Genomic DNA, 27,759 nt, shown 5'->3' with positions numbered 1-27,759 from the left:
GTGCTGCTTATTTATTGCAGACTCTATGAATGGGACTGATGATATGTTAAGGGGGGCTTTAGGATATTGGAGTTCATGCATTTTTATCCTTTTTTTTTTTGGAAAAACAGAGAATGAGTACAGTAATAATAAAGTAAACAAATACAACAGTTAAAACATATTAGCAGTTGACAAGAAGTCATCTTATCATAGATAACATAGCAAAGAGCCCGTCCTGGGTTGCTCAAGTGGTTAGGGTGGTTCCTGGGAAAGTGGTGGAACCGTGTCTACTGGTAGTTTGCCCTGTGGATGTATTTTCAGTAGCATTCTCCTAGGGTTTACTGTTTAGGAAAGGGAGAGATTGGGGAAAGGTGTCACTAAGTCATTTCGAAATTGATTTGATTTTTATCTCTGTTCGTTCAGTTTGAAGAGAGGAGTGATCTCAAATAATCAATCTTTCTTTTAGTTGTTGAATCTCTGTTAGATTGATCAATGTGTTATTCTGAATCCTGTAATAGAATAAAAATTCTCTCTGAATTTATCATAAGATCCTTTCAAATGGGCTAGAATCTGTTGAACTAAAAATAGATAATGTGGAATCATATTGATTATTTGGCAATACATCCTGTACTTTGCTAAAAAGTCTGATCCTTGTTTACCAACCACTTGTTGTCTAACCAAATCTCCTATTCTTAGACAGGTTTCTTGTCACTAAAAAAAAGGGGGTAATGCATAGGAAAGCAAAACAAAATAAAGCAGAACACCAAATTTAACGATTCATATTGCACCAAAAGTTGGAGGAATAGAAATAAAGGTTTCTCATGGACTTTTAGTGAATAAGCAATGATGAAAGTATCTACAGGTAAGGATTAAACAGACACGTGCAACTATATGTATATTTTTTTTTAAAGGCAAGCTGGGGTTAGTCAGGCCCCTAACAGATATCTCTTAAGCCCCATGTGGCAGAGGGATTCGAACCTGGGCCTTCAGCTTGGCACAGGACCCCGCTTACCACACGGGATACCACCTCGTTGGTCATGTGCAACTATATTTATTAAAAGTGTTAAAGACAGTTTAGGATATGGTAAACGAGTTGAATGAACCAAATAGAGTGTTTAAGCTCCAGTCTTTCTTATGGCAAGCCAAGCTCGAGCTCATCATAAGCCCAAGTTAAATAAGCTGAGCTCAAGTTGACTCATTTATAAAAGATTTGTTGACTCTTAAACCTGATCTATCATATAAAATACATACAAAATATTTTTTACTAGTTAACAAGCCTATACAAGATGCTTCAAGTTGAATACTCATTGATTTTCGGCTTGCCAAGCCTATTTCATGAGTTAGAATGAGCACTTTATGAGCTAAACACAAGCTGAGCCACGAGTGGCTTGTCTTGTTTTCTAGCTCTACTTAAGAGCTACTCATCACTGTGGGTGTGTCATTCGTGGTAAAGGCTTGTAGAGCTGAATAGAGCATCTTCCCAAAACAAGCCCACTACTGAGCTGTTTTGCTAACACACGTATTTCTAGAAGAGGTCATTTTGTATGCAGCGGTGCTGCATGCATCTCTGCTGTTAATGGCCATCCAACCAAACATTTCTCAAGATTGACACCACACCCATCTTGACAAATGCCAAGATGGGTGGCTGTCAAGCAGGTTGCTACATGTCCACTGCTTTTTCTTGGATAGATCAAGGGAAAACAGCCCCGTCACACCGGCCACACCTTGGCCGGCTTCCGGTTGGTAAAACCTTCTTGAGGTCCCCCCGCTAACCAGGGAGTACACCCAGCTTTGACCTTGCGGGGCAACGGATACTAATCTGAATACTTTCTCAAAAACTCTTTTGTCCTCACATAGGCTTTTCATGCACCGTGGATGGAGACAGAGCAAGACATGAAGCATCATGATATGAGCAGAGTGTTCATATGGCTTGTATGGGTCCGTGAGGGGTGGACCACTAGTGCTGGCATACATCATCATCTCTTCTCCAAAATCAGATAGCAAAACCCCATCTATAACAGTGTTTTTTTTTTCGAGTAAAATTTTCAAATTTTAAACAAAAGCCTCTTTTTATAATGAACAAATAAAAACTCATTTTTTGAGAAAAGTGCAAGTCATAATTGTGATTGTAATGCCCTGTGATTCTTGGATTTTCTCAAGATCCTGTGATTTTTAGCGAAACATTTGCAAAGTATAAGTTGTGATTGTTCCTACCTTCAATCTTATGAAAGTTGGTCACATGATTGACCGTCATGGCTTTTACTTTCTCAGCTGTAATTGTTCATTCCTACCTATTGCAATCCCAAAGGAAAACGGTTGTACCCAATCTAGAACCAGTTGGCTAATCCAACATGTTTTAATATATCAACTTCGGTTGGGAACGTCCATTGTATTGAGATTGGTGTCAAGTTTGAAGTTTAAATTCGGATTCGGATGCAAAACTATGTAACCAAAATCCAAATTCTGATTATTTATTACTCGGATTCTACTTGCTTTACCTAATCCTAAGCATATCCAATCCGAATTGACACCCTTTTATTTCAGATGACCCAAGTCATCTTCACTACATAAGTGCCAGCTCGTGCAATCACTCAAACTCTAGGAGATTTTAGCCGATCCTACGTCTCACATGAAGTCATTGTTTAAGTCACAAAGATACGGGTACGACTCGAGTTCGACATGCATGTTCAAAAGTTTTTTTCAAAAAAAAGTAATAATGAAAGGTTTTTTTAATGTTTTATTCAATAATTTGTTTTTGATCTTTCAATATATAAAAAAGTATTTTAATGAACTATTATTAAAAAGTAATAAAAAAAATATTCAGTGCGTGATCGTGATCGTGATCGTGATCGTGATCGTGTCGGCATGTCATAGATAGAGAGTCAACCCAACGGCTTCCTTTATTTAAAGCCTATCCCTCCCTCCCTCACTCCTTATCGACTTCATCCTCTTCCACTACAGAGCACTCTCTCGTCTCTCGCTGGTTACCGATCGAATCACCGTCCTCCGGCTCCTTCCGAGTCTGGTTCCTTCGCTCTGTTCCCGAGATCGCAGATCCCGATCGAGGTGAGTCTCGTTCTTCTAGGCATTAGGGTTTCTCCTTTCTCTCTCAATTGTCGCGCCTAAATCTTGATCGATGAAGATTTCGTTTGTTCGTGATGATTGAGTCTTTCTGTCTCCTTCTTCTCGTGATTCTTGCCTGGAAAACGGGGACGGAGCATGCATTTCTTAGGCTTTTAGGTATCGATCTGAGAGTTTCGGCTTGGGTTCGTGTTCCTTGATGTGCTCTATCGTGATTCTTGGGTGAAGTGAAATTTGCTCACTCTTCAACGATGGGGTTTTCTGTAGATCTTGATCTTTGGATCTAGGTTTTGCGAATTTGGCTCTGAAGCTTTTCACTTGGAGAAATCGAACTTGTTTTGATGATAATTTGTAGTTTAAATTCTTTGGATGATTTTTTCAAACATTTTTGTTGATGTAGAGTTCGTTGTAGCAGAAAGAAATCTGAATATTCTTTTATGCTTAGCTTCTTTAAGCATAAGATATTGATATCTCTTGATTCTTGTCATAGATCTGATTTTGTGCTCGCAGATTTGTAAATTCCTGTGCATATCATCGTTCTTTATTTGTGAATTTTGTTGACGTAATTCCCTATTTGAATATGAAATAATGAACTTGAGGTGCCTTCTATTAGTGTTATCTCTTCTAATGCAGGAGCAGATATATGGTATTTTTGGAAATTTGGCTCCGGATTGACATAGTGTTTACTTCTTTTTAAGTTGTAGTGCTTTGAGATTCTTTTATGCTTCCATTTCTAGTCTTTCCTACAGCTTAATTGTCCAAGTCTGCTATTTTTTTTGCTATCCAAAACCTTTTAATTGATTTGAGATGCTAATAAAACGAACTATTTTCTTGGGCTTTTTCTTTTCTTTTGTTAACATTGTCTTTCCTTTCAAAATTATGCAGATTTCTTTATTTTTCTATTTTAAATATGTTTTCTTTCGATCATGAGATATCTGCTCAAGAAGATATAGGTCGACTGTATGCTGCTTCAGAATGTTCAGTCCTCTTTGCTATCATTGGGATGCGACTCCCAAGTGAAAATTTAGTTGCTTTTGTTGCTTTTTCCATTTATTCATTCAATGCTTGAGAGACAATTCTGCCCTTGTAATCTTTAGAATGAGTTCTACTTTTCCATGTTGTGAGTTTTGGGAGCTAAACCTTCATAATTCTCTAAATTATCTTCATTGCCTTTTAAGGCTTCTTTGATCAAGATCACCTTTAGGTAGGCCTCTTTCTTTTGTAGAACATTTTTTATATCTGCATGATGGTTAGTGTGTATGCGTTCATTCTCCTGCTTTAGTTTGATAGGTTCAGAAATCCTATGCTCCGTAGGACTGTTTTCCCTACTGTGTAGTTCCCATAGCTTGTCAAGATTATGAGTGGGTTCTAGACAAATTGAGGGGCCGTTTATACTCTATAGTGCTATTAGATGTTTAATGCTTTTTAACAACATTGTTTTCTACCTTTATTATCTCTACTTAGTACAAGTGCCAACTCTGTTTTACCTGGATTGAATGTTAATTTATTCCATCCATTTTGATTGAATATAGGCCTTTCTTTCTGATCTGTGCTTAAAATAAGTTGGGATCTTAATCCTCGAAGTAGATATAACTTGGAAGTATGTCATTTCGAATTTGGATCAAATATTTTTGGATCTTCTATGTTTTAAACCGTAAATTCTATTTGATTTTTATCTGACTTTAAACATAATGTCTTTACACAATTTATATGAAACAATATTGTATAACAGATTTGGGCCATTCCTCTTGGATTTGGATATGTAAACTTTTGTCCTGATGAATCTTTAACGAGATATATTCGACCCAGGTCCAACATGGTTGGAACCTGAAAATTGAATTGCCCAGACTCCAGAGCAGTACAATATTTATATGTGAATTTTGTCTTATAATATAATTTTTATCCCATGTGAATTTTGTCTTATGCTATACTTTTTATCCTATTACTTTGTTTGCTACCTGTATTTTTTGTGGTTCTCATATCATATTTAGGTATGTATAAATCTGCATATAAAGTGCCATTTGCCACTCTGCATCCAGGGCCTGTGTTGCCTCCATGTTTGTCTTGGCTTATTTGCCTGTAGACTAGTGTGCATGTCTTGTTCTTTTTAGCCTATCGGTGGTCTCTGTCATAATTCATTTTCTTCAATTATATGAGGTGATGTTCTATCTCAATTTTGGGTGCAAGGCACAAAAATAACTGTGTTTCCACCCATGCTCCCAGGCTAGTTTAAGAAGACAAGTACAGTATGTCTGACGTGAAGGATGTTGATGTCAATGAGAAAGAACATATGGAAGACACTGAAGGCTTTGGCCCAGTAGACAAGGAAAACGAGTCTGCAAGCCCTGCTATTAATGAGGTATATTGATTGGTGAAGTGTATCATGATTTTTAACATGTGGTTTGGTGGAAGCATTTCACGGAATGTCATCTTAGTTGTTTTCCTTTTGTAGGAGGCAATAATCAAGAAGAAGTATGGAGGGATTTTACCCAAGAAGCCTCCATTGATTTCCAAGGTATTATATGTTTGCAATTCAGTTCTTTCATTTGCTGCAGACTAGGTGCTAGTATCTTGTTGAAATTTCTTTTTCCTTTTGTGGTTGTGCCTGTTGGCCTTTTCCTTTCATAGTTAGGACCACAATATCTTGACTGACTCAGTCCTTATAAACCAGGACCATGAGCGTGCCTTCTTCGATTCTGCTGATTGGGCCTTGGGAAAGGTACTTCGATCTTTAGACATCTATCTTTATGTTTTCAACTGGTCCTGTAAGACAAAATCCCTCTAAATAGATACCTCTAATCACCTTGACTAGTTATCTAATGTTCTAAAACTGACAGCAAGGAGCATCTGTGGATTCAAAGTCTAAGGGACCACTGGAGGCTCTTCGGCCAAAACTGCAGGTATATAAGTAAAACACTGATCTAGATGCTTAGTTTATACCTTTAATTCTTAAGCAATAGTCACTGATCCTAGTTATTCATGTTCTATGTTGAACAACATTGCTGAGAATATGTAGGGATGGCAGTGGACCAGGGGAAAACAGGGATCTGTCCGAACACTCCCCATTTGTGTGTGTGTGTGTGGGGGGGTTGTGAGATTTTGGTATGCGTGAGGGAAACGAGAAGACTCGATAGAGAGAGAGAGGGAGAGAGGAGAGATCGATTAGGGCATCGAATAATATTCCCCTTTGTATTGATCTATTTATAACACTTTACAATCTAAAAGAAATTACAAGTATGCCACCGCGTGAGCCTTCAGCGGTAGCGGTAGTATGGATTGGATCAAGATCCGATCCAATCCAAATATGATTTCTTAACAGCCCCCCTCAAGTTGAGCATGGGTATGAATCATGCTCAACTTGTTCTTCAAAGTCCAGAAGTGCTCTCCTGTAAGTCCTTTGGTAAACAAGTCCGCTACCTGTTGTGATGTAGGAATATATGTTGGGGAAATGACCCCGTCTTCAACCTTTTGACGAATGAAATGTTGATCAATCTCTATGTGCTTGGTACGGCTGTGAGAAATGGGATTGAAAGCCATTTTAATAGCACTCTGATTATCACAAAGGAAGGAGGAGTTGGCAATGGGTAGTAAGAGTTCGCCAAGGAGGTGTCGTAACCACGCAACTTCAGCGGTGCCGGCAGCCATGGCTCTATATTCTGCTTCTGTGCTTGACTTGCAAATTGCCCGTTGTCTTTTGCTACTCCAACAGACGAGATTGGAGTCAAGAAAAACACAATAACCTGAAACAGATCGTCTCTCATCTGGATCACCCCCCCAGTCAGCATCAGTATAGGTACAAAGGTGATGTCCATCCAGGACATTTGAAGACCTTGTGTAAATAAGGCCATCTCCAATAGTAGCTTTGAGGTAGCGTAAAATTCGCTTAACTGCTTCCATATGCTCTTTTGTGGGAGCATGCATGAATTGAGAGACCTGGTTCACTGCATATACTATGTCAGGACGGGTAAATGTGAGATATTGCAACATGCCAACGATACTTCGATAAAATCGAGGATTGGGATATGCATCACTTCCATCAAGAGTACGCAACTTGGAGTTAAGAATACTGGGAGTATTTATGGGTTTGCACTGCAACATCCCTGCCTTGCTTAATATGTCAAGAGCATACTTATGCTGAGTGAGAGTCATCTCATTATCCTTTCTATCAAGTTCAATCCCTAAGAAGTATCGTAGCTCGCCAAGATCCTTCATTTTAAAAGCCTCTTGCAAGACCTCTTTAACATGAGTGATATGAGAGGAAGAGTTTCCCGTGAGTACTATATCATCCACATATATGAGAAGCCAAGTTACCGTTTCACCTGACCGATATAAGAATAAAGAATGATCAAGGGCGCTTCGAGTGAAGCCGGCCTGCTGAATATGGAGAGAAAACCTGTCAAACCACGTTCTAGATGCTTGCTTGAGCCCATATAATGATTTCTGTAGTTTGCAAACCCATTGAGAAGGATCACTTGATGCATACCCTGGAGGTTGCTCCATATATACTTCTTCTTTCAAATAACCATGAAGAAATGCATTCTTCACATCCAACTGATATAAGGGCCATCCATGTGATACTGCCAGTGAAAGAATAACTCGTATTGTCCCTATCTTGACAACTGGACTGAAAGTTTCATCGTAATCCTCACCATACTGTTGAGTGAATCCTCTGGCAACAAGGCGGGCTTTGTATCGGTCAACACTGCCATCAGGTCTATATTTAATCTTATAAACCCATTTGGAACTCACTACATTTTTCCCGTCTGGTCGAGGAACAAGGACCCAAGTTTGACATTCATGTAAGGCGGACATCTCCTCATTCATGGCATCAATCCAACGTCTATCTTGAGAGGCATGATCATAACTCTTGGGCTCCTCATTTTTGTTCACCTCTGTCATAAAGATCTGAAAATCTAAAGAAAAATTGTCATAACTGATCCACCTGTCAATTGGATGTCTTACCCGTTCTGATCTGCGTGGAAGAACATTGGTTGTGTCTGGAGCACGGATAGAAGGAGGCCTTCTACTATAAGTCATCCCTGAAAAATATCCAGGTGGTCGAGGATCACATGTGGATGATTCTAAATCAACTTGGGATGAGGCAAAGGGAGTGTCATGACATATTGGATCCGAAGATTGATGTGGATCCCCTTGTGAAGGTAGGATTTCAGCACTTAGCCATGGATCATAGGACTGAGGATCAGCATTGGATTCCACAAATGTGTCTGGCGAATCCTTGAATCTAAGCTCATCAAAAACAACATGCCGGGAAATGTGTACACGCCCAGTTTTGGGATTGTAACATCTATACCCTTTATGACTGTCAGAATAACCAATAAATCTGCACATAATGGCCCGATCCTGAAATTTGTTTCGTAAGGAGACATCAACATGAACATAACAAATACACCCAAAAACTCGTAGCACATTGTAATCAGGGTGTTCATGATGTAAAAGGAAATATGGGGAGTTTCCTTCAAGTAATGACAATGGCAAACGATTGATGATATATACGGCAGTATGGAAAGCTTCAGTCCAAAGAGTCATGGGGATGCCAGTATTATGTATCATGCTTAGTGCAGATTCAACTATATGTCTGTGTTTTCTTTCTGCTATGCCATTTTGTTGAGGTGTATGTGGACAGGAAATCTGTCTAGTGATCCCATGATTTAGTAAGTACTCAGTAAATTCTTTTGAGATAAATTCTCCCCCACCATCACATTGGAAATGCACAATATTAGAGGAGTATTTGTTGCGGACTAAGGCATGAAATTGAGTAAACAAATGAAATACTTCGGATTTATGCTTCATAAAAGAAATCCAAGTGTATCGAGAGTAAGAATCAATAAAAATAACATAATATTTGCTCCCAGAAGAAGAAGAAAGAGGAGCTGGTCCCCAAACATCAGAATATATTGTCTCAAATAATTTGGATGCTCGTTTATTTATCAACTGAAAAGGTAAGGCATGGCTCTTACAAATGTGACAATTTGAGCACATGTCTGACTTATTGGCAGGACATAGACTGGACTTGGGAATGAGCCCATTATTAACAAGATCACGAATAAAAGAATGACTGCAATGACCTAAGCGGCCGTGCCAAATGAATGACCTATCATACTCTGTTAAAGCAACATGATGAGGACTAGGAGAAGACGAAACAGGGACACTTGACGCAGACACTGTTGGGGCTTCCTCAAGAACGTACATGTTGCCCTTGCGAACACCCTCAGCGAATGTCTTCTTGGTTCGAGCATCCTTGACATAAACAGAAGATGGAGTAAATTCAACAGAGGAATTAGAATCATCAATAAGCTTGGAGACAGAAATAATATTTTTCTTAATATTTGGAACAACTAGGACATTTTTCAAGGGTAAAGAACAGTGAGACAAAGATACTTGTGCATTTCCAATGTGAGATATCTTATGATGGGATCCATCTCCTGTAACAACTGAGCCTTGATCTAAATAAGGGAGAGCACTAGAAAGTTTACCTGCATTATCAGTCACATGAGTTGCTGCACCAGAGTCCACATACCAAGTTCCTTCCTCATTCTGTTTAAAATTGATCTTGGACATAGCAGTCATAAGAATGTGTTGCACATCTGGAGGAATATAGTTGCCTGGCACATGTGAACTTGTCTGCGCGTTATCGCGTCGAACCCCTTTGCCTTTGTTCTGAGGATTGTGCCAACACTCAGACTTTACGTGTCCCTTTTTGTTACAATAAAAACAAGTAGGGATTCTCCGTGGGATATTGCCCTGTGTGTTGACCCGAGGAGTAGGAAGAATTCCTCTTCCCATGCCTGGTTGCACATGAAACCCTCTAGCACGATTCCCTGGATGAGAATAAGTGTTGGTAACAAGAACATTGTGTTGACCATGTGACAATAAGTCCTGACGTTGCAATCTGCTGGCTTCATGTTGAAGTAGTTTTGCCTTGAGATCTTCCCATGCCTGGTTGCACATGAAACCCTCTAGCACGATTCCCTGGATGAGAATAAGTGTTGGTAACAAGAACATTGTGTTGACCATGTGACAATAAGTCCTGACGTTGCAATCTGCTGGCTTCATGTTGAAGTAGTTTTGCCTTGAGATCTTCAAATGAGGGAAGGGAAGGCAATACCTCTAAGGCAGTACAAAAGACATCGAAATCATGTCCCAACCCACTTAGGACTTGTTGAACTTTGTCTTTATCGTTAATAGGGTGTCCCACAATAGCCAGTTGATCACTAATATTCTTCAGTTCACTCATAAACTCCAAAACTGATTTAGTACCACGCTTGCAATCTTGAAATTGCCTCTTAAGTTGGAGGAATCGGGCTTCAGAAATTTGGGAATACGTTGTGGCTAAGGATTGCCACAACTCCGTGGCAGTGAGATCATCATCAATCCCGGCGAGCACTTCATCGGAAAGAGTTGATGTGATATAAGCAACAAGGGCTTGATCATGTGCCGTCCATGTATCATAATCCGGATTAAGCTCAGTTAATGTGCTTTCAACTTCCCCGGCAGCATTCTTCACATCGGTTACATTGAACTTAGGTGGTGCAGGAAGAGAGCCATCAATGTGGCCATAAAGTCGATGACTCTTAATGAAAGGGATGATTTGACGTTTCCACGTCAAATAATTTGTTTGATTGAGTTTTTGAGAGATAAGTTGAGAAAGGAAGCTGGAAGAGAGGGCAGCCATAGAATGATTTAAGGTAAAGTTTAAGAAAGATTAGTGTTTAGAAAAATTAGGACACAGTGAAGGCAGGTTATGTTTTCAGAATAAAGGAAGGAATTCAGAGTAAAAAAAAAATTGAAATTCTCGGCAGGAATGAAAAGGTTTAGAAATTTTGGAAGAGATGAAGTAACAGTCACGTGGAATCACGCTGGAACAAACTCGTGAAATCACGCTAAGAAATGGACTTACAGTCACGTGGAATCACGATCTGAATCACGATCTGACGCTGAATCACGATCTGAAGATCCTTGCTCTTGACGCTGTTTGACGCTGAATCACGATCTGACGCTGTTTGACGCTGGAGATGATCCTTGCTCTTGACGCTGAATCATGATCTGAAGATGAGCACGCAGAGAAGTTAGCGCTCTGATACCATGTGAGATTTTGGTATGCGTGAGGGAAACGAGAAGACTCGATAGAGAGAGAGAGGGAGAGAGGAGAGATCGATTAGGGCATCGAATAATATTCCCCTTTGTATTGATCTATTTATAACACTTTACAATCTAAAAGAAATTACAAGTATGCCACCGCGTGAGCCTTCAGCGGTAGCGGTAGTATGGATTGGATCAAGATCCGATCCAATCCAAATATGATTTCTTAACAGGGGTGGGGGTGGGGGGTGGAGGACACGAAACGGGGAATGGACCAGGGATGGAGGTGAAAATCAAAACCTGTGTGGGGATAGAGGTGGGGGTGGACTTACTCTTTCCCCCGATCCCCGTTATTAAAATTACTAATATACCTTTAATAATAAAATGATATTTAAATCTCTTATATATATATATATATATTTGTTTCCTAACCCTAAGTTATACGACCCCTTTCTCTCCTTCCTCTAACGAGTCTAACCCAGTGGCGTAGGGATGGCAGTAGACCAGGGGAAACAGGGATCCGTCCGAACTCACCCCATTTGGGGCGGGGATGAAAGACATGAAACGGGGAATGAACTGGGGATAAAGGTGAAAATCAAAACCCATGCAGGGATGGAGGGCAAAATTTTGAGATGGGGCGGGGGTGAAGAGCTTGTCCCCCACACCCGCCATTCCACTGCCATCCCTAAGAATATGTGTTAAATGTTTAGAAAACCAATTATAGAATTCCTGGACCAAAACTTTCAAGTTCTTATCTTTTTACTCTAAAGCAAGAAACTGGTGTTGATAAGCATAAAATTGAATTTTTTTCCAGTTGAATTGAGCCACTAGTACATTATAGTAGAATGAATAGGTTGGCCGTGTAAATTATACATAAACTCAACCTGTGTAGTCAAAAGTGCTAAGCGGTTGCTGGTCGGTAGAACCCTAAAAAGACTAGTCAGGACTCTAATCGGACTAGCCGGTGACCCAATTAAAAAATAAAAAATACAAAATATAAAAAATATGTTTAATTCTTTTTATAATAAGATGTTTTAATCATACAAGACACAATTACACATACTTTCACAAAATGTATATAACTAGAATATAAATAATATATAAATGTATATAAACATAAATATATATTCAATTATTCATAACATATTCAGTATAATCAACAAAATATGCTTTTAGTCTTTCAGAAAAATTGACTGTAACACATACAAACATTTATATTTTATTCATAGCATAATGAGAATTTATGCATAAATATATATATAATAATTTCTGCTTTTCACAGAAAAATCGTAGAAGCACAGTCATATATATATATATAATATTGCATAATCAGTATTACTAAACATGCTTTAAGGATTTATAAATAATTTACAAAAACTCACACATATATAGAAAAAAAATCACATATACATCTCACTTTCAACATTTAATAGAAAAATTCATCTGAAACAAATTATCACACACATATATAAAAAACATAATCATTTAAAATTAACTAGAGATGCAAACAGCTTAGATCTGGAACAACTAAAAAAATTGGGAAGTCGGACCTGGTCGTGAAATGAAATGGGGATCTTCGAAACACGAGCTTAGATTAACAAGAGCAAGTGTCAAGAATGACACTAAAGCATAACCCTTAAAAAGGGTATAACTGGAAACAAAATAAAAATAAAAATGTATTCTTTATTGATATGAAAAACCAATTGCTTAAGAAGCATTGGAGTGAAATACAAGAGGGGCTGCACCCCTTTATATACACAGCTGAAAGAGGACTCAATAGAGCTGTTGGGCACAATCCAACAGCTCTATTTAGAGCTGTTGGAATGTGTCAGTCCAACAGCTCTATTAAGAGCTGTTGGACTGTGTCAGTCCAACAACTCTATTGCTAGTCAAGTCTGGACAGGACTTGACTAGCAACAGTCATTCTAGTTCAAACTGAACTAGATGACATAAAGACAAAAAATAAAAATAAAGGAAAAAAATTACAGAAATGAAAGAAATGAAAAAAGTATTTATATATATATATATAATAATATAATATTATTATATATACATATATGTACAGTTTTACATTTTAACACTCCCCCTCAAACTTACGGTACAATGAGCGAAAGTTTGTCTAAGAGAAAGTGAAATCGGGGAGCAGCGAGAGGCTTTGTAAAGAAGTCTGCTAACTGATATTCTGAAGTGACATATGGCAGATCAATTATCCCGTGTAGATATTCCTCTCTGACGTAGTGACAATCCATTTCGATGTGTTTGGTGCGTTCGTGGAATGTTCTGTTACTGACAATGTAGATCGCACTTTTGTTGTCACAACACATTTGTGAAGCCTTTGTTGCTTCAACTCCCATGTCAGCAAGCAATCGTCGGAGCCAAACTACTTCCATGGTCGTGGTTGCCATGGCTCTGTATTCAGCTTCGGTGGATGAGAGAGATACCTTCTGTTGCTTTTTACACCTCCACGAGATTAATGATTCCCCTAAAAAGACACAAAAGCCAGTGGTTGAGTGTCTGTTATTGGGATCACCTCCCCAATCAGCATCAGTATATGCAATTAAATCAAGAGAAGAGGAGGAAGATAAGAAAAGTCCTCGTGAAAGAGAGGACTTGATGTATCTGATAATACGCATGACTGCTCCCATATGAACAGAAGTAGGAGCATGTTGAAATTGACTTGTTGTATGAACAACATGTGCTATATCTGGTCTGGTAATGGATAGATAGGAAAGTGCCCCGACAAGCTGTCTGTAAGGAGTAGGGTCTGCAAGAAGTTCTCCATCATCAATCTTCATTTTAAATTAACAACTTCTGGAGTGTCGACTTTCTTATCATCAGTAATACCAGACCTGAAAACAATATCAAAAGCAAATTTAGTCTGAGATAATAAATATCCTCTAGGAGAATAAGCAACTTCAATGCCTAAAAAATATCTCAACAAGCCTAAATCAATCATTTCAAAATGAGATTTAAGAAGTGTTTTGATTGTTTCAACTCCCTGTTTATCGCTTCCGATGATGATCATATCATCCACATAGAGAAGAAGCACAATGATCCCTGCATCAGAATTCTTAATAAACAAAGCAGTGTCAGTTAAACAGAATTGAAAACCAATATCAATCATAACACGACTAAACCTATCATACCAAGCTTTTGGTGCTTGTTTAAGTCCATAAAGAGCTTTTTCTAAGCGAAGCACTTTACCCTTAGGAATACTTAGACCAGGAGGAGGTTCCATATATACTTCTTCAACTAGCTTTCCATTTAAAAAAACATTTTTGACATCCATTTAAAAAATAGACCATTTTTTGATAGAAGCTAAGGCAATTAAGGTTCGGACAGTAGTCATACGAGCCACCGGAGCAAAGGTTTCTTCATAATCAATCCCATATTCTTGGGCATAACCTTTGGCTACTAAACGGGCTTTATATCTTTCAAGAGTACCATCACTCTTGGTTTTAATTTTATAAACCCATCGACATCCTATAGTTTTCTTCCCTGGAGGAAGATCTTGAATATTCCATGTAGAAGCCTTTTCAAGTGCATCTAATTCAGCTTTCATGGCTTCTATCCATTTGATATCATTTTTTGCTTGAAAATATGTGGATGGTTCTTCATATGAGTGAATTAATGCAATAACTGCCCTATATGTGGGTGAGAAAGACTCGTATGATACAAACTTTCCTGGAGGCCTCGAGATTCGGGTTGATTGTCTAGTTGGAATGTTAGAATATTTCTCAAGTGCACATGGAGGATTAGACTCTTGTCGCCTGGAATATTGAATACTAGTATCTCTACGAACTTCTTCATTTTCAACATTAAGATCAATAATTCTTTGATCATCATCAAAGTTACAGTCAAGGTCATATTCATCAGATGTTGATGTTAGATCTAGCAAAAAGGAGTACTCAGTGACGTCTTTTAATTTTCTAAAATCAAAGAAGCTCTCCTTTTCAAGAAAGAAAACATTTCTAGACACATATAGTTTATTATTTTTGAAGTCAAAACATCTATAACCTTTCTGGTTTTCAGTATATCCTAAAAAGGCACAGGAAATCGCACGAGGGGAAAGTTTATCATTTTTGTCAGTAAATATGAAACATTTGCACCCAAATATTCTTAGTCTAGAGTAGTCTGGAGAAATGTTCATAAGTTTTTCAATGGGAGTGATATTTTGTAACGAAGAAGATGGCATCCTATTAATGAGATAGGTGGCAGTTAAGGCAGCTTCTGCCCAAAAGTCTTTCGGGACTTGATTTGCTATTAATAAAGTCCTAGTGGTTTCTATAATATGGCGATGTTTTCGTTCTGCCAGTCCATTTTGTTGAGGTGTATAAGGACAAGATCTTTGATGTGTGATGCCATGTAATTTAAGATAATTTTGAAAATCTGTGGATAAAAACTCTCCCCCTGAATCTGTGCGAAAAATAGTAATATCATTTTGAAACTTGTTTTTAACCATATTATGAAAAGTTTGAAAGTATGAAAATACTTCAGACTTATGTTTGAGAAAGTACATCCACGTATATCGGGAGAAATCATCGACAAAAATAACATAGTAAACAAATCCTCCTTTAGAAATTACTGGTGCAGGACCCCAAACATCCGAGTGTATTAATTCAAGTGGTCTTGAAGAGAAAAAGGTTCTGTTCTGAAATGGTAATCTTTTCATTTTGCCGAGAATACAATCTTTACAATCAAATGATTCAGAGTTATAAAATTTCCCTAGATTTGGAAAATGTTGGATTTTGGCTATATGTGGGTGACCAAGTCTCTTATGCCACAGTTCCAACTCTATTTTTTGAATATTATAACAAAAAAGCTTTCTTCGGCATTTCCAAAAAATCCATGTAATAGAGTCCTCCTTCTCTATGGCCTTCCCCAATCAGCTTGCCTGATTGGCGATCCTGTACCCAACAACCATGAGAAGAAAAGGAAATATTACACCCATAATCAGAAATTTGAGATACAGATAAAAGATTTAAATTTAATTTGGGAACATGTCTAATTTCTGGAATAAATTTTTTTTTTGTTTTATAAATTTTTTCAAAATTTCTTATTCCTTCTATTTCAAGAGAAGTCCCATCAGCAGTAAAGACCTTTGACACACTTGTTTTATTTTTAACACATTTGGATAGACTTTGATTATTTGGGGTCATATGAAAAGATGCACCAGAGTCAAGAAGCCAAGAAATTTTACCTAGATCATTTAAAGATGAGGCTGCTGCGCCGGTTGAAGCTTCAGATGAGGAAGAGGCACCTTTGATGAGAGGCTGAAGAATCTCCATTAGTTGGGCCAGGGAAACTGGTGCATCCTGATCTTTAGGCTCCGATCCAGCAATTGCAGCTCTTTTTTCTCTCAGCTCCTTAAGTTTGGGACATTGTGGCCTGTAGTGTCCCGGTTCATGACAGTGATGACAAATAACTTTCTTCTTATCATAGTCACCATTTTGTCGGTTAAAGTGAGGAGGCCTATATGATCGAACATGATTCCCTGGTCTAGACACGGCTAAAACGGAATCATCTTCAATTTTTAAAGAACCTTTCCGGAGACGATTTTCTTCCATTGTTAACTCTTCAATAGTTTCAACAATAGAAGGAATTTTTCCCCGGTGAAGTAGGGCCGATTTAGTGGTTTCAAATTCCGGCCTTAATCCAGTGATAAACTGGTAAAAATGTTCAGCATCGAGTTGTTTCTGACGAAGCTCGATGTCTTCGGCACAATGCCACTTTGGTTCTAAAAGGGAAAGTTCTTCCCAAAGTTCGGACAACCCATTGTAATATTCACGAATAGTTTTGTCTCCTTGTGTCATCATTCGAACTTTTTCTTGGAGGTTGCACACGTGTGCAATATCTTTAAGGGAATACATATTCTTAAGGTATTCCCATGCCTTATCAGCATGATCAAATTTGGCAAGACTTGAGCATTTTTTAATGTCAACGCTATTGATAAGCCATGACATTATCTTCGCATGAGATATTCTCCATTCTTTCCATTTCTTCTCGTATGAGGCAATAGCCTTGATTTTCTCTTCTTCCGATAGAGGGACCTCTTTATCTCCCTCCTTTTTAGTAAGAGATAGCTTAGGTTCCGAATCGGAACCATCCACAATCCCCCATAAGCCTTTTCCCCATATATGGTGCTTCATGATTGAAGCCCATGTTACATAGTTCGTATCGCTTAGTTTCATAGGCATGATGGTGACTTTATCATTGTCATCCATCGATTACAAGGAGAGAAAGAATAGGGATAGAAGAGAAACAAGAAGGAAAATGAAAAAGAAAGAAAAAAAAAACAATACAACAAGATGTGAAATCTTCTCCAATGAAGTGATAAAACACTTCTCTTCAAGTGGCGAACACTTTTGCAAACGGGCACGGAAACCGAGACAGCTTTTCCTCAAGATTTAGTACTTCCGCGGCTCTGATACCATGAAATGAAATGGGGATCTTCGAAACACGAGCTTAGATTAACAAGAGCAAGTGTCAAGAATGACACTAAAGCATAACCCTTAAAAAGGGTATAACTGGAAACAAAATAAAAATAAAAATGTATTCTTTATTGATATGAAAAACCAATTGCTTAAGAAGCATTGGAGTGAAATACAAGAGGGGCTGCACCCCTTTATATACACAGCTGAAAGAGGACTCAATAGAGCTGTTGGGCACAATCCAACAGCTCTATTTAGAGCTGTTGGAATGTGTCAGTCCAACAGCTCTATTAAGAGCTGTTGGACTGTGTCACAGTCCAACAGCTCTATTGCTAGTCAAGTCTGGACAGGACTTGACTAGCAACAGTCATTCTAGTCCAAACTGAACTAGATGACATAAAGACAAAAAATAAAAATAAAGGAAAAAAATTACAGAAATGAAAGAAATGAAAAAAGTATTTATATATATATATAATAATATAATATTATTATATATACATATATGTACAGTTTTACATTTTAACAGGTCGGATCCGGAAAAACCAAAATTTGCAAAACCCTCCATCATGGATTCGAGTCTCGACCTATCCCTAAAATTAAACCCCTCCCTTCGTACAGTTTTAAAAATATGTATCTAATATAAAAATGATTAAATTGCTCTTATGCCTAGGCGAGGGCAGCTTAGTCGCTCACTAAGTACCCTAGTCAGTAAAATTCGTACCTTTTAAGGTACTCACTTAGGAATTGCAAAGCCTAGGCATTTTACTTATGCCTGGGTCAACTAGGCGGACTAGTAAGTGCTTTTGACTACATAGTCATGCAGGATTGATGTAGAAGTTTCTTCTTTGGCTTTAGTTGTTTCAAATTTTCTTAACCTTTTTAGTCTTTCCTAGTTGGATTTGATATCTCTCATATACAAACACAAAATGTGTGTGTGTGTTTCTCTCTCTCTCTCTCTCTATATATATATATATATATATATATATAGAGAGAGAGAGAGAGAGAGAGAAGGTGGTAATTGGGCTTTCAAAAAGGTTTTTCCCTATGATACCATGACACGACAGTTCGACTGCCATACCCGTGTCAACAAGCGTTGACACGGGTACGCCACACTATGCCAGGTCTGTTTGGGTCTAATGTAGACCAAAACCTTAGAAAAAAAGCAAAATCGCCCCCCCTCGCGAAACCCTCGACTCTCTCTCTCTCTCTCTAAACCCTCGACTCTCTCTCTCTCTCTCCTTGGTTTCGCTCCCGTAACCCTTGACTCTCTTTGATCTTGCTCTTCCCCCCCTGTCTGGCTCTCAGCTTCCCCTCTCTCATTCCCCACTACTCTCTGTCTCTCTCTCGGCGACTGCATGGTCGCTTGAGAGAGAGAGAGAGAGAGAGAGAGAGAGAGAGAGAGAGAGGTAAACCAAAGGGGTTGGGGAAGGGGAAAACGAGAGGGGGGTGGAGGTAAACCAGAGGGGTTGGAGAGAGAGAGAGAGAGAGAGAGAGAGAGAGAGAGAGAGAGAGAGAGAGAGATGGCCAGTACCTGGTGTCGCCACCTCCGCCTCATCCATGCCTTCCTTGCGGAGCGAGCGAGAGAGAGTCGGTGCCCCACCCACCCTTTTTTTTAATGAAATTAAAAATTTCATTGAGGCCCCTACCAATCTTTATATTCTTAAAAAAATTATTTTTACTCCTTCTTTTATTCATAATATCATCTTCTTCCTCTTTTATTTAAAAATAACCAAAAGATTCCTTTTTATATTTTTTCAAGCACATATTTTTAAAACACCTTTTATTTAAAAAGTTCATTTTATCCCTTCTTTCTTTTCATTTTACCACTTCTTCCTCTTTTACATTTAAAATGTTTTTATTATTTTCTTTTATTTAAAAATATTATATATATAGTTGTGTCCCCGTACCCATATTTTTCGAACTTGCCATGTCGTACCCTTCGTACCTGTGTTGGTACCCAGGTGACATAGTTTTTTCCATGTTTTCCTTAAATCTCACCATGTAGATGTGTTCTACTTGCTTGATTTTATAGAATCGACTCTTGGATAATCCGATTCTGGTACGTAGGTATACTTTTATATGGTTAAAAGAATCAATGGTCTAAGATTTTTCTAAATATTCAAGGCTTAAAAAAACATGTTTTTTTTTATCAAAAAACATGATGCAAGTGTTGTTTCCTAGTAAATCGACCATGCCGAACACATATGTATAGTCATATTTAAGTAAAACATGGGAAAACCCTTCAAAAAGCTCGGTTAGCTACCACTTCTCTCTCTATAATATATATAGAGAGAGAAAGAGATGAAAACCTACCCACCAAAATCATGCCAAACCTACCCATCACAAACTTCCAGCAACCTGTCCAATTTGGATGAAATCTGAGTGAGCCAATTACTTTTAAGCATACTACACGTCAAAATCTTTCCAACAGTGGTCTCGGATCGACGATCAAAGATACTTCGCGACATGACCCGTTTTATCGTTCTCGAGCCTTGCATAGTTACAAAGATCTAGTTTTCTGTCCGACTTTGTCACATTTTTTTGGTGTCTTTCGGCAACCTTTGGTGACACGCAAACTATCATCGGCATCCCTATTGCACCGTGAGCACAGAACCTCCGAGCGTTGGTCCAATCAATCGGCAAACCCGCGTTAAATGGTGCTTTCATCATAGGTGGGTCCAGGTTTTAGTGTGTAGGTTTTCATTCATTCATATATATATATAGTAGGGAGTAATAGGGACAACCTATGTCACCACGACACGCCAAATGGGCTGCCTTACCTGTGTCAACATGGGTACGAGTACTAGGCATAGTGCGGGTATGCTGCGGGTCGGCTCCTGCAGTGCACCTGGTCGGTCGGATCTATATCAAACCTAAAACTCAAAAAAACAAAAAAAAAAAAGCAAAATCCCCCCCCCCCCCCGAACCCTCAACGCTCTCTCTCTCTCTTCTGAAACCTTGGACTCTCTCTCCCTCGTCTCATTCTTTTTTTGTTTTCGTTATTTCACCCGACGCCCCTTTTTCAAAAGCCTTGCCCCATTTCCACCTTCAGAGAGAGAGAGAGAGAGAGAGAGAGAGAAACATGTCCCTCCTTGTTCTCCTTTTTCTTCTCCTCCTCCTCGATTTTCCTTCGTCTTCTTCTTTTCATCCTCCTTGTTTAGGGATCACGAAAAGAGAGAGAGAGAGAGAGAGAGAGAGAGAGAGAGAGAGAGAGAGAGAGAGAGAGAGAGAGGTCTCTTTTCTTTTTATTATAAAAGGAAAAGAAAAAATATCTCAATAGCCTCTCCTCTTTTTTAAAAATTTTATTTTAACTTCTTTTATATTCAAAACCTCAAATTCCTCCTCTTTTTCAAAATTTTCATTTAACCTTCTTTTATATTCAAAATATCAAAATTTCTTCTTATATATATATACCCATATTTTTTGGAATTGCCGTGTCGTACCCTCCGGTATCAACACCCATATTCGTACCCAAGTGACATAGATGACAACCATTGTTAGTGGAGTCGCACCTACTGCTGATCGTGCATGCGATTAGCGGCGGGTGCATTTAACACAAAAAATCACTTTTAGCGGCGGTTCTCGACTGCCGCTAAAAATGCATTTTTCTGCTCAGGGCTTTAGCGGTGGTCAAGACCGCCGCGGTGGTCAAGACCGCCGCTAAAGCCCTGAAATCACACACACACAAAAAAAGAAATCGGACACTCCCAGCACATCTGCCGTTAGTTCGTCGGAAGGGCATCCACTCTTACGCCCTTCCGTGTGTGTGTGTGTGTGTGTGTATATATATATATATATATATATATATATATATATATATATACTTGGAAACACCTGCATCAACATGTTTAACACAAAAAATCACTTTTAGCGTCGGTTCTTGACTGCCACTAAAAGTGCATTTTCTGCTCAGGGCTTTAGCAGACCGCCGCTAAAGCCCTGAAATCACACACACACACACACACAAAAGAAATCGGACACTCCCAGCGCATCTGCTGTTAGTTCGTTGGAAGGGCATCCACTGTTACGCCCTTCCATATATATATATATATATATATATATATATATATATATATATATACTCGGAAGCACCTGCATCAACATGTTTAGGTGCTGGTGGTATGGCATACAACATGGCTGCATGCAGGTCAACAAGTGTCTAATGCAATCAACCTCACACCCAACCATGTTCCATGTTCGTCCCATTTAGACCTGGTCAACTTTAACCAAGTCCAAAATTGTCTAAGTTTAAAAACAAACTTAAAATACCTAAAGAAACTTATGATTGTATAATTGTAAATGCATTACATACACACATATCCACACTCCTGCACCCACATTTTTTGAAATTTGTGTCACAACCTTTTCAAGGACACCTATTGACAGTTGGCAGAATATACGATTCATACTTTAGATTCTTTAAATTCAGTGGGTAATGTATTTGTAGAGACCAATGCAGTCAATTGTCTCTTTTCTTTAAATTCAGTGGGTGATGTATTTGTAGAGACCAACAGAGTCAATTATGTCTCTTTTAGTGGGTGATTGTCTGCCTCTCATTTGTGCTAGGTTACTTAATTATGTATGTATTTGTTATGAGTACATAAAGGTTGTAGCAATAGAAAAAGGAATGGAGAAACAAGACCCAAAACCCTGACTGGGATAAGCCTTTGATGATGGTGATGAGAGAGAAAGAGAGACTTGGTCAGATTGGTCCAAACTATCATATCTTTTTAACCTTTTAAGAAATTCTTCGTGAAGATTATTTTGTTCATCATTTTTAAAAAAAGCCTTTTTGAGAGGTATAATGTTCATGTGAGATGGAGTCTAACAAACAATGAGACGAAGAGTCCACCTTAAAAAGTAAGCTTTGGTGTGGACTGATGTTTTAAAATGCTCTTAGCAAGTTAGGAAGAGGAACAGAAGGGGTGGGGGAGGAGAGATGGAAGGTTTTGGGAATTGAATCAAAACAAACATTTTTTTATTTTATGGGTGTGATCTTTTTTCTTTTTCAAGATTTGTACTCTTTAAGATTGACAATTTTTACTTTTGTTTGTGTGTGTGTGCACGCACACCCATGTGTGCATACAGAGAGGGGAAGAGAGAACTGATGTCCATATGCGTGTTGCTTATGGATAAATGGGATACTGCTATGTGCTTAAAAAAAAGAGATTGGCACTACAATTCTATAAATTCTTGCAGAACCAGGGTTCAATATACGATCTCAAACTCTAAGCTTACATGAGTTCTGTATGTTGTTTCTAGACCGTTGGTTATGCTACCTATCCACTCGAAAAGGTATAATTAGTCTGACATGTTCTGCTTGCATCATCTCAAATAAAAAAGCATATGGATGAATGTAGCCTAATGCACTGGTTTGATTTACTTGGATTATTTGCACTTATTGCACAGTGCATAACTTACAGATGTTCTTAAATCTGTTTTCTGTTATTTAGCCCACACACCATCAGGAAGTACGATCGAGGCGATCTGTTTATGCTCCTGCTGATGGGGATGGTAACTACTTCTGTTTTAAAAACTCCTCACCGCTGCTTGTACGAGGAATTCAGGATAGTGTTTAATTTAATATGTTTTATTCTACTTCCAATTACAGATGCAGGCCACATTTCTTCAGAGGTTCCAAGCAGTAATGAGCAGTAACTGGCAACCATTCTTCTGTCATGAGGTTTCTTTTCTACTTGCCGATGCCTATGATTTTTCTTGTATCAAAGCATGATAAGTCTTTTCCAACTCTTCCTATGTTCACAAATAATTGAGCCTACACCCTGTAATAATAGTGATTTGGAGAAGCCGAGCTTCTATGAGGGTTTTCCTTGTAACGTTTGCAGTAGCATAGTTTGATAGGAAAAGCTGGTAGGAAGGTGTTAATAAGCACTTATTGTAGTATCATTTCTTCTAAATAATGGGAAGACTTTTTACCTTTGTTTCAGCAGTTTTTTTTCATACTTTTTGGGATTTGATTGTGTTTCAGCTGCTGCACCTGAGAGCTCATCATTTTAGGTTATAGCCTGCCAGCTGTAGGCCCCAGCAGTAAGACGGTGGGCTCTCAGGTGCAGCAGCACACTTTTAGTGTGCAATGTGATTGCACCTGATCCTCACTCGCTCACTCAAAAGAACATACCCTGACTAGTTTTTTTTTTGTAGAATTGCTCCTAAGTTTAAACTCACCCCCACATGTTCAGGGCAGAACACTTACACAAGTGTTTTGCCTTTTAAGAGGGGAGTACAGTAGGTCCCCCAGCTCCCCCTAGTTGTAAATAACAGCCAATGCAAGAATAAGGTGAACAATAGTCTGCTTCTTCCCTAAAGGTGGAATCAAAAGAAAGACCTTCCAGTTGGTTGTAGCTTTTTGCAACTAGTTTTGCTTTAATGCCATGATTTTGAACACCCATTTTAAACCAACATTCATCTCTGGGCCTCTAGGAACAAGATTCCATGTGTCATTGTGATGAAGTGCAAAAAGTTCTTTCATGGTTGCAGATCCTTGTAACTTTGAGGTGGTCTCATCTCAAATTAGGAGCATTTATGAAAGAAAATTAGGTCTTTTAAAAGCAAACATATAATCATGACCTACAACAACAACTACGCCTTCATCCCAAAACAATTGGGGTCAGCGATATGAACCAAAAAAGAAATTCATTTTGGGTCTTCCACATGAATCCTTTTCCTCCAATCATTTCTATCCAACGCCATGTCCTCGGTGAGGTTCAAAGCATTCATATCCTTTCCTATCATCTCCATCCAAGTCTTCCTAGGCCTACCCCTACCTCTTTTAACTAATATATTTTCCCATTTCTCCAACCTTCTAACTGGAGCATCATTAGGCCTTCGCCGAATATGTCCAAACCACCGTAAACGATTCTCTCGCATCTTATTCTCAATGGGTGCAACACCTACCTTCTTACGTATCTCTTCGTTCCGAATCTTATCTTTTATTGTATTTCCACACATCCATCTAAGCATCCGCATCTCAGCTACACTCATTTTTTGAATATGATGTCTCTTGGCAGCCCAACATTCCGTACCATATAGTAAAGCGGGTCTAATAGTCGTCCTATAAAACTTTCCCTTCAACCACAATGGCATTTTACGATCGCACAACACTCCAGTAGCACTTTTCCATTTCATCCACCCAACCTTTATCCTATGATTTACATCTCCATCAATTTCTCCATACTTTTGAATGATGGATCCCAAATATTTGAAATAATCATTCACCGGTATATCTTGCTCACCAAGCTTCACTACACTCCCATCACTACTTCGTTGCTTACTAAACCGACATTCCATATATTCGGTCTTACTCTTACTCAACTTAAAACCTCTAGCTTCCAATGTCTGTCTCCATAATTCTAACTTAGCATTAACCCCAGCTCTAGACTCATCAATCAAAACAATATCATCAACAAACAACATACACCACAGTACATTTTCTTGAATTGATCTCGTAAGCTCATCCATCACTATCGCAAATAGGAAAGGGCTTAAAGCAGATCCTTGATGTAACCCAACCGTTATCGGAAAATTGGTTGTCACCCCTCCACAAGTGCGGACATTGGTTACTACTCCTTCATACATATCTTTAATTATACTAATGTACTTGAGAGAAACACCTTTCTTCATCATTGTCCACCAGAGAACGTCCCTAGGTACTCTATCGTATGCCTTCTCTAAATCAATAAAAACCATATGCAAATCTTTGTTCCTCTCTCTATATCTTTCAATAAGTTGTCTAAGAAGATGTATAGCTTCCATAGTTGATCTTCCACGCATAAAACCAAATTGATTCTCCGATATCATGACAACCTTCCTCAACCTAGACTCAATCACCCTCTCCCAAAGTTTCATAGTATGACTCATGAGTTTTATACCACGATAGTTTGTGCAATCTTGTATATCACCCTTATTCTTATATAAAGGCACCAAAGTACTCTTCCTCCACTCATTAGGCATCTTATTTGTTCGCCAAATCAAGTTAAAAAGATTTGTCAACCATTCTAAACCTTTCTCTCCCAAGCATTTCCAAGCCTCGATAGGTATACCATCTGGGCCAACTGCCCTTCTTGACTTCATTTTCTTCAAAGCCTCTGCAATTTCTTTCTTTTGAATCTTGCGCATGAAGTCACGATTTATCTCATGAAAAGGAATGGAGAAGTCTCCAAGATCTTGAGCATGACTATCATTAAATAACTTATCAAAATAATCTTTCCATCTCTCCTTAATCTCTTCATCTTTGACTAAAACCCTTTGCGTTTCATCTTTGATACATCTAACCATACCCAAATCCTTCGATTTCCTATCTCTCATCTTTGCAAGCCTATAAATATCCTTCTCGCCTTCTTTGGTATCCAACTTGTCATAAACCTCCTTATATACCTTAGCCCTCGCGTTTCGAACAACTTTTTTAGCTTCCTTCTTTGCTATCATATACTTCTCCAAATTCTCATTATCACGACTCTTACTTAGATTTCTATAACACTCTCTTTTAACCTTAATAGCTAATTTGACATCCTCGTTCCACCATGATGTATCCTTACCTAGTGGTGCACCGCCTTTAGACTCACCCAATACCTCCTTAGCTACTTTTCTCATACCACCCGCTATCTTATTCCACATTGATTCTGAATCCTCCTCGAGACACCAATCAACTTCCTTAACTACCTGCTCTACAAACATTCCTTGTTTAGCTCCTTTCAGTGCCCACCACTTAATTCTAGGATCTATCCTATGTCTATCCCTTTTGCGGCATTGTCTAATTCTAAGATCTAAAATTAAGACTCTATGTTGTGTAGCTACACTTTCTCCTGGTATAACCTTACAATCGATGCAACAACCCCTATCTCTCTTTCTAAGTAGGAAAAAATCTATCTGACTCGTATTAACCTCACTTTTAAATGTTACTAGGTGAGACTCCCTCTTCCTAAACCAAGTGTTTGCTAAGATCATATCATAGGACAAACAAAAATCTAAAATCCTTTCTCCACTTTCATTTCTTTCTCCTATACCATAGCCTCCATGGATATTCTCAAATCCATCCCTACTAATGCCTACATGTCCATTAAGGTCACCGCCGATGAAAAGCTTTTCTCCATAAGATGTCTCTTGTACTACTCCATCTAAATCTTCCCAAAATTGATGCTTAATGGAATCATCTAAACCTACTTGAGGTGCATAAACACTAATAATATTAATAATATCCGTACCTAATACTAATTTAATAAGTAAAATTCTATCACCCTTCCTACGGACCTCAACTACATTATCTATAAACTGACGACTCATAACAATCCCTACTCCATTCCTATTCCTATTTATTCCTGTATACCAAATCTTATATCCCCAAGGTTCTATCACTTTAGCTTTCTCACCTACCCATTTGGTCTCTTGAAGACATAAAATATCAATATTTCTCCTACACATAACATCTACTAACTCTACCAACTTACCAGTTAAAGACCCTATATTCCAAGTGGCTAACCTAATTTTATGGTCTTGGACTAACTTCTTTACCCCCACCCGTCCAACAAAGTGAGGGAACCCTTGCCTATTTGACACCACACCCGGGCGCCGGTGTGACGCGTCGCTTCTGGGCGACGACCTAGCAACCCTTGCACATTTATCACTGCCTCCGGGCCTAGAGAGTACAGCGCGTCGCTCAGTAGGGAACGCCCCAACGAAATTCTCATATTGGTTCATTTTCATAGGATATGACAAAGTTTTTATGCTGGCTGTCACAGGCCTACCGCAACCCTCCTCCTTTATCCGGGCTTGGGACCGGCAGTGTATAACTACACAGGCGGAGTTAAACATATAATCATGACCTACTTTTATAATTTTATGTTTCGACACACTTATTTTTTGTATTTATAACCCGAAGAAACTGCACCTGACACAAAGAGAGACCCGGTTGCGCTGACTCAGCCTGCCATATGTATGGTCGTTGTGCCGACAGCATAAAACTCCAAGGCTAAGATCCCTGCTCCCGAGACCTATGCTATGCATTGGCTTGCGCAGAGGGGCGACACTCATGAGAATTGGACCTTGATTGCTCGTCTAGCAGCCAAGGCCCCACCCCACTTCGCCAACCCCGCTTGGGCTTTGAACAACACACTTAATTTTAAAATCGTTACCTTTGAGAAACTCCTTCCCT

General features: G+C 38.7%; 1 protein-coding gene across 2 annotated transcripts; it reads left to right on the top strand.

Annotated features, from left to right (window-relative positions):
* The first annotated feature begins 2,912 nt into the window (after positions 1 to 2,912).
* Positions 2,913 to 23,535, top strand: LOC149821354 (uncharacterized). 2 transcript variants are annotated; one of them, XM_089983048.1, is made up of 7 exons: positions 2,913 to 3,045; positions 5,284 to 5,419; positions 5,513 to 5,575; positions 5,732 to 5,779; positions 5,898 to 5,960; positions 23,045 to 23,105; positions 23,203 to 23,535. In XM_089983048.1, the coding sequence occupies exons 2-7, from the start codon at positions 5,309 to 5,311 to the stop codon at positions 23,247 to 23,249; spliced, it is 393 nt and encodes a 130-aa protein (XP_089839174.1). In that variant the 5' UTR covers positions 2,913 to 3,045; positions 5,284 to 5,308; the 3' UTR covers positions 23,250 to 23,535. The 2 variants fall into 2 exon arrangements, with proteins under 2 accessions (XP_089839174.1, XP_089839173.1); XM_089983047.1 differs by lacking the exon at positions 23,045 to 23,105.
* The last annotated feature ends 4,224 nt before the right edge of the window (positions 23,536 to 27,759 follow it).

This window comes from Nuphar pumila, chromosome 12 (assembly GCF_984573655.1).
Source record: "Nuphar pumila chromosome 12, dmNupPumi1.hap1.1, whole genome shotgun sequence".
Lineage (NCBI taxonomy): Eukaryota > Viridiplantae > Streptophyta > Magnoliopsida > Nymphaeales > Nymphaeaceae > Nuphar > Nuphar pumila.
This window is presented reverse-complemented; position numbering and strand designations above follow the sequence as displayed.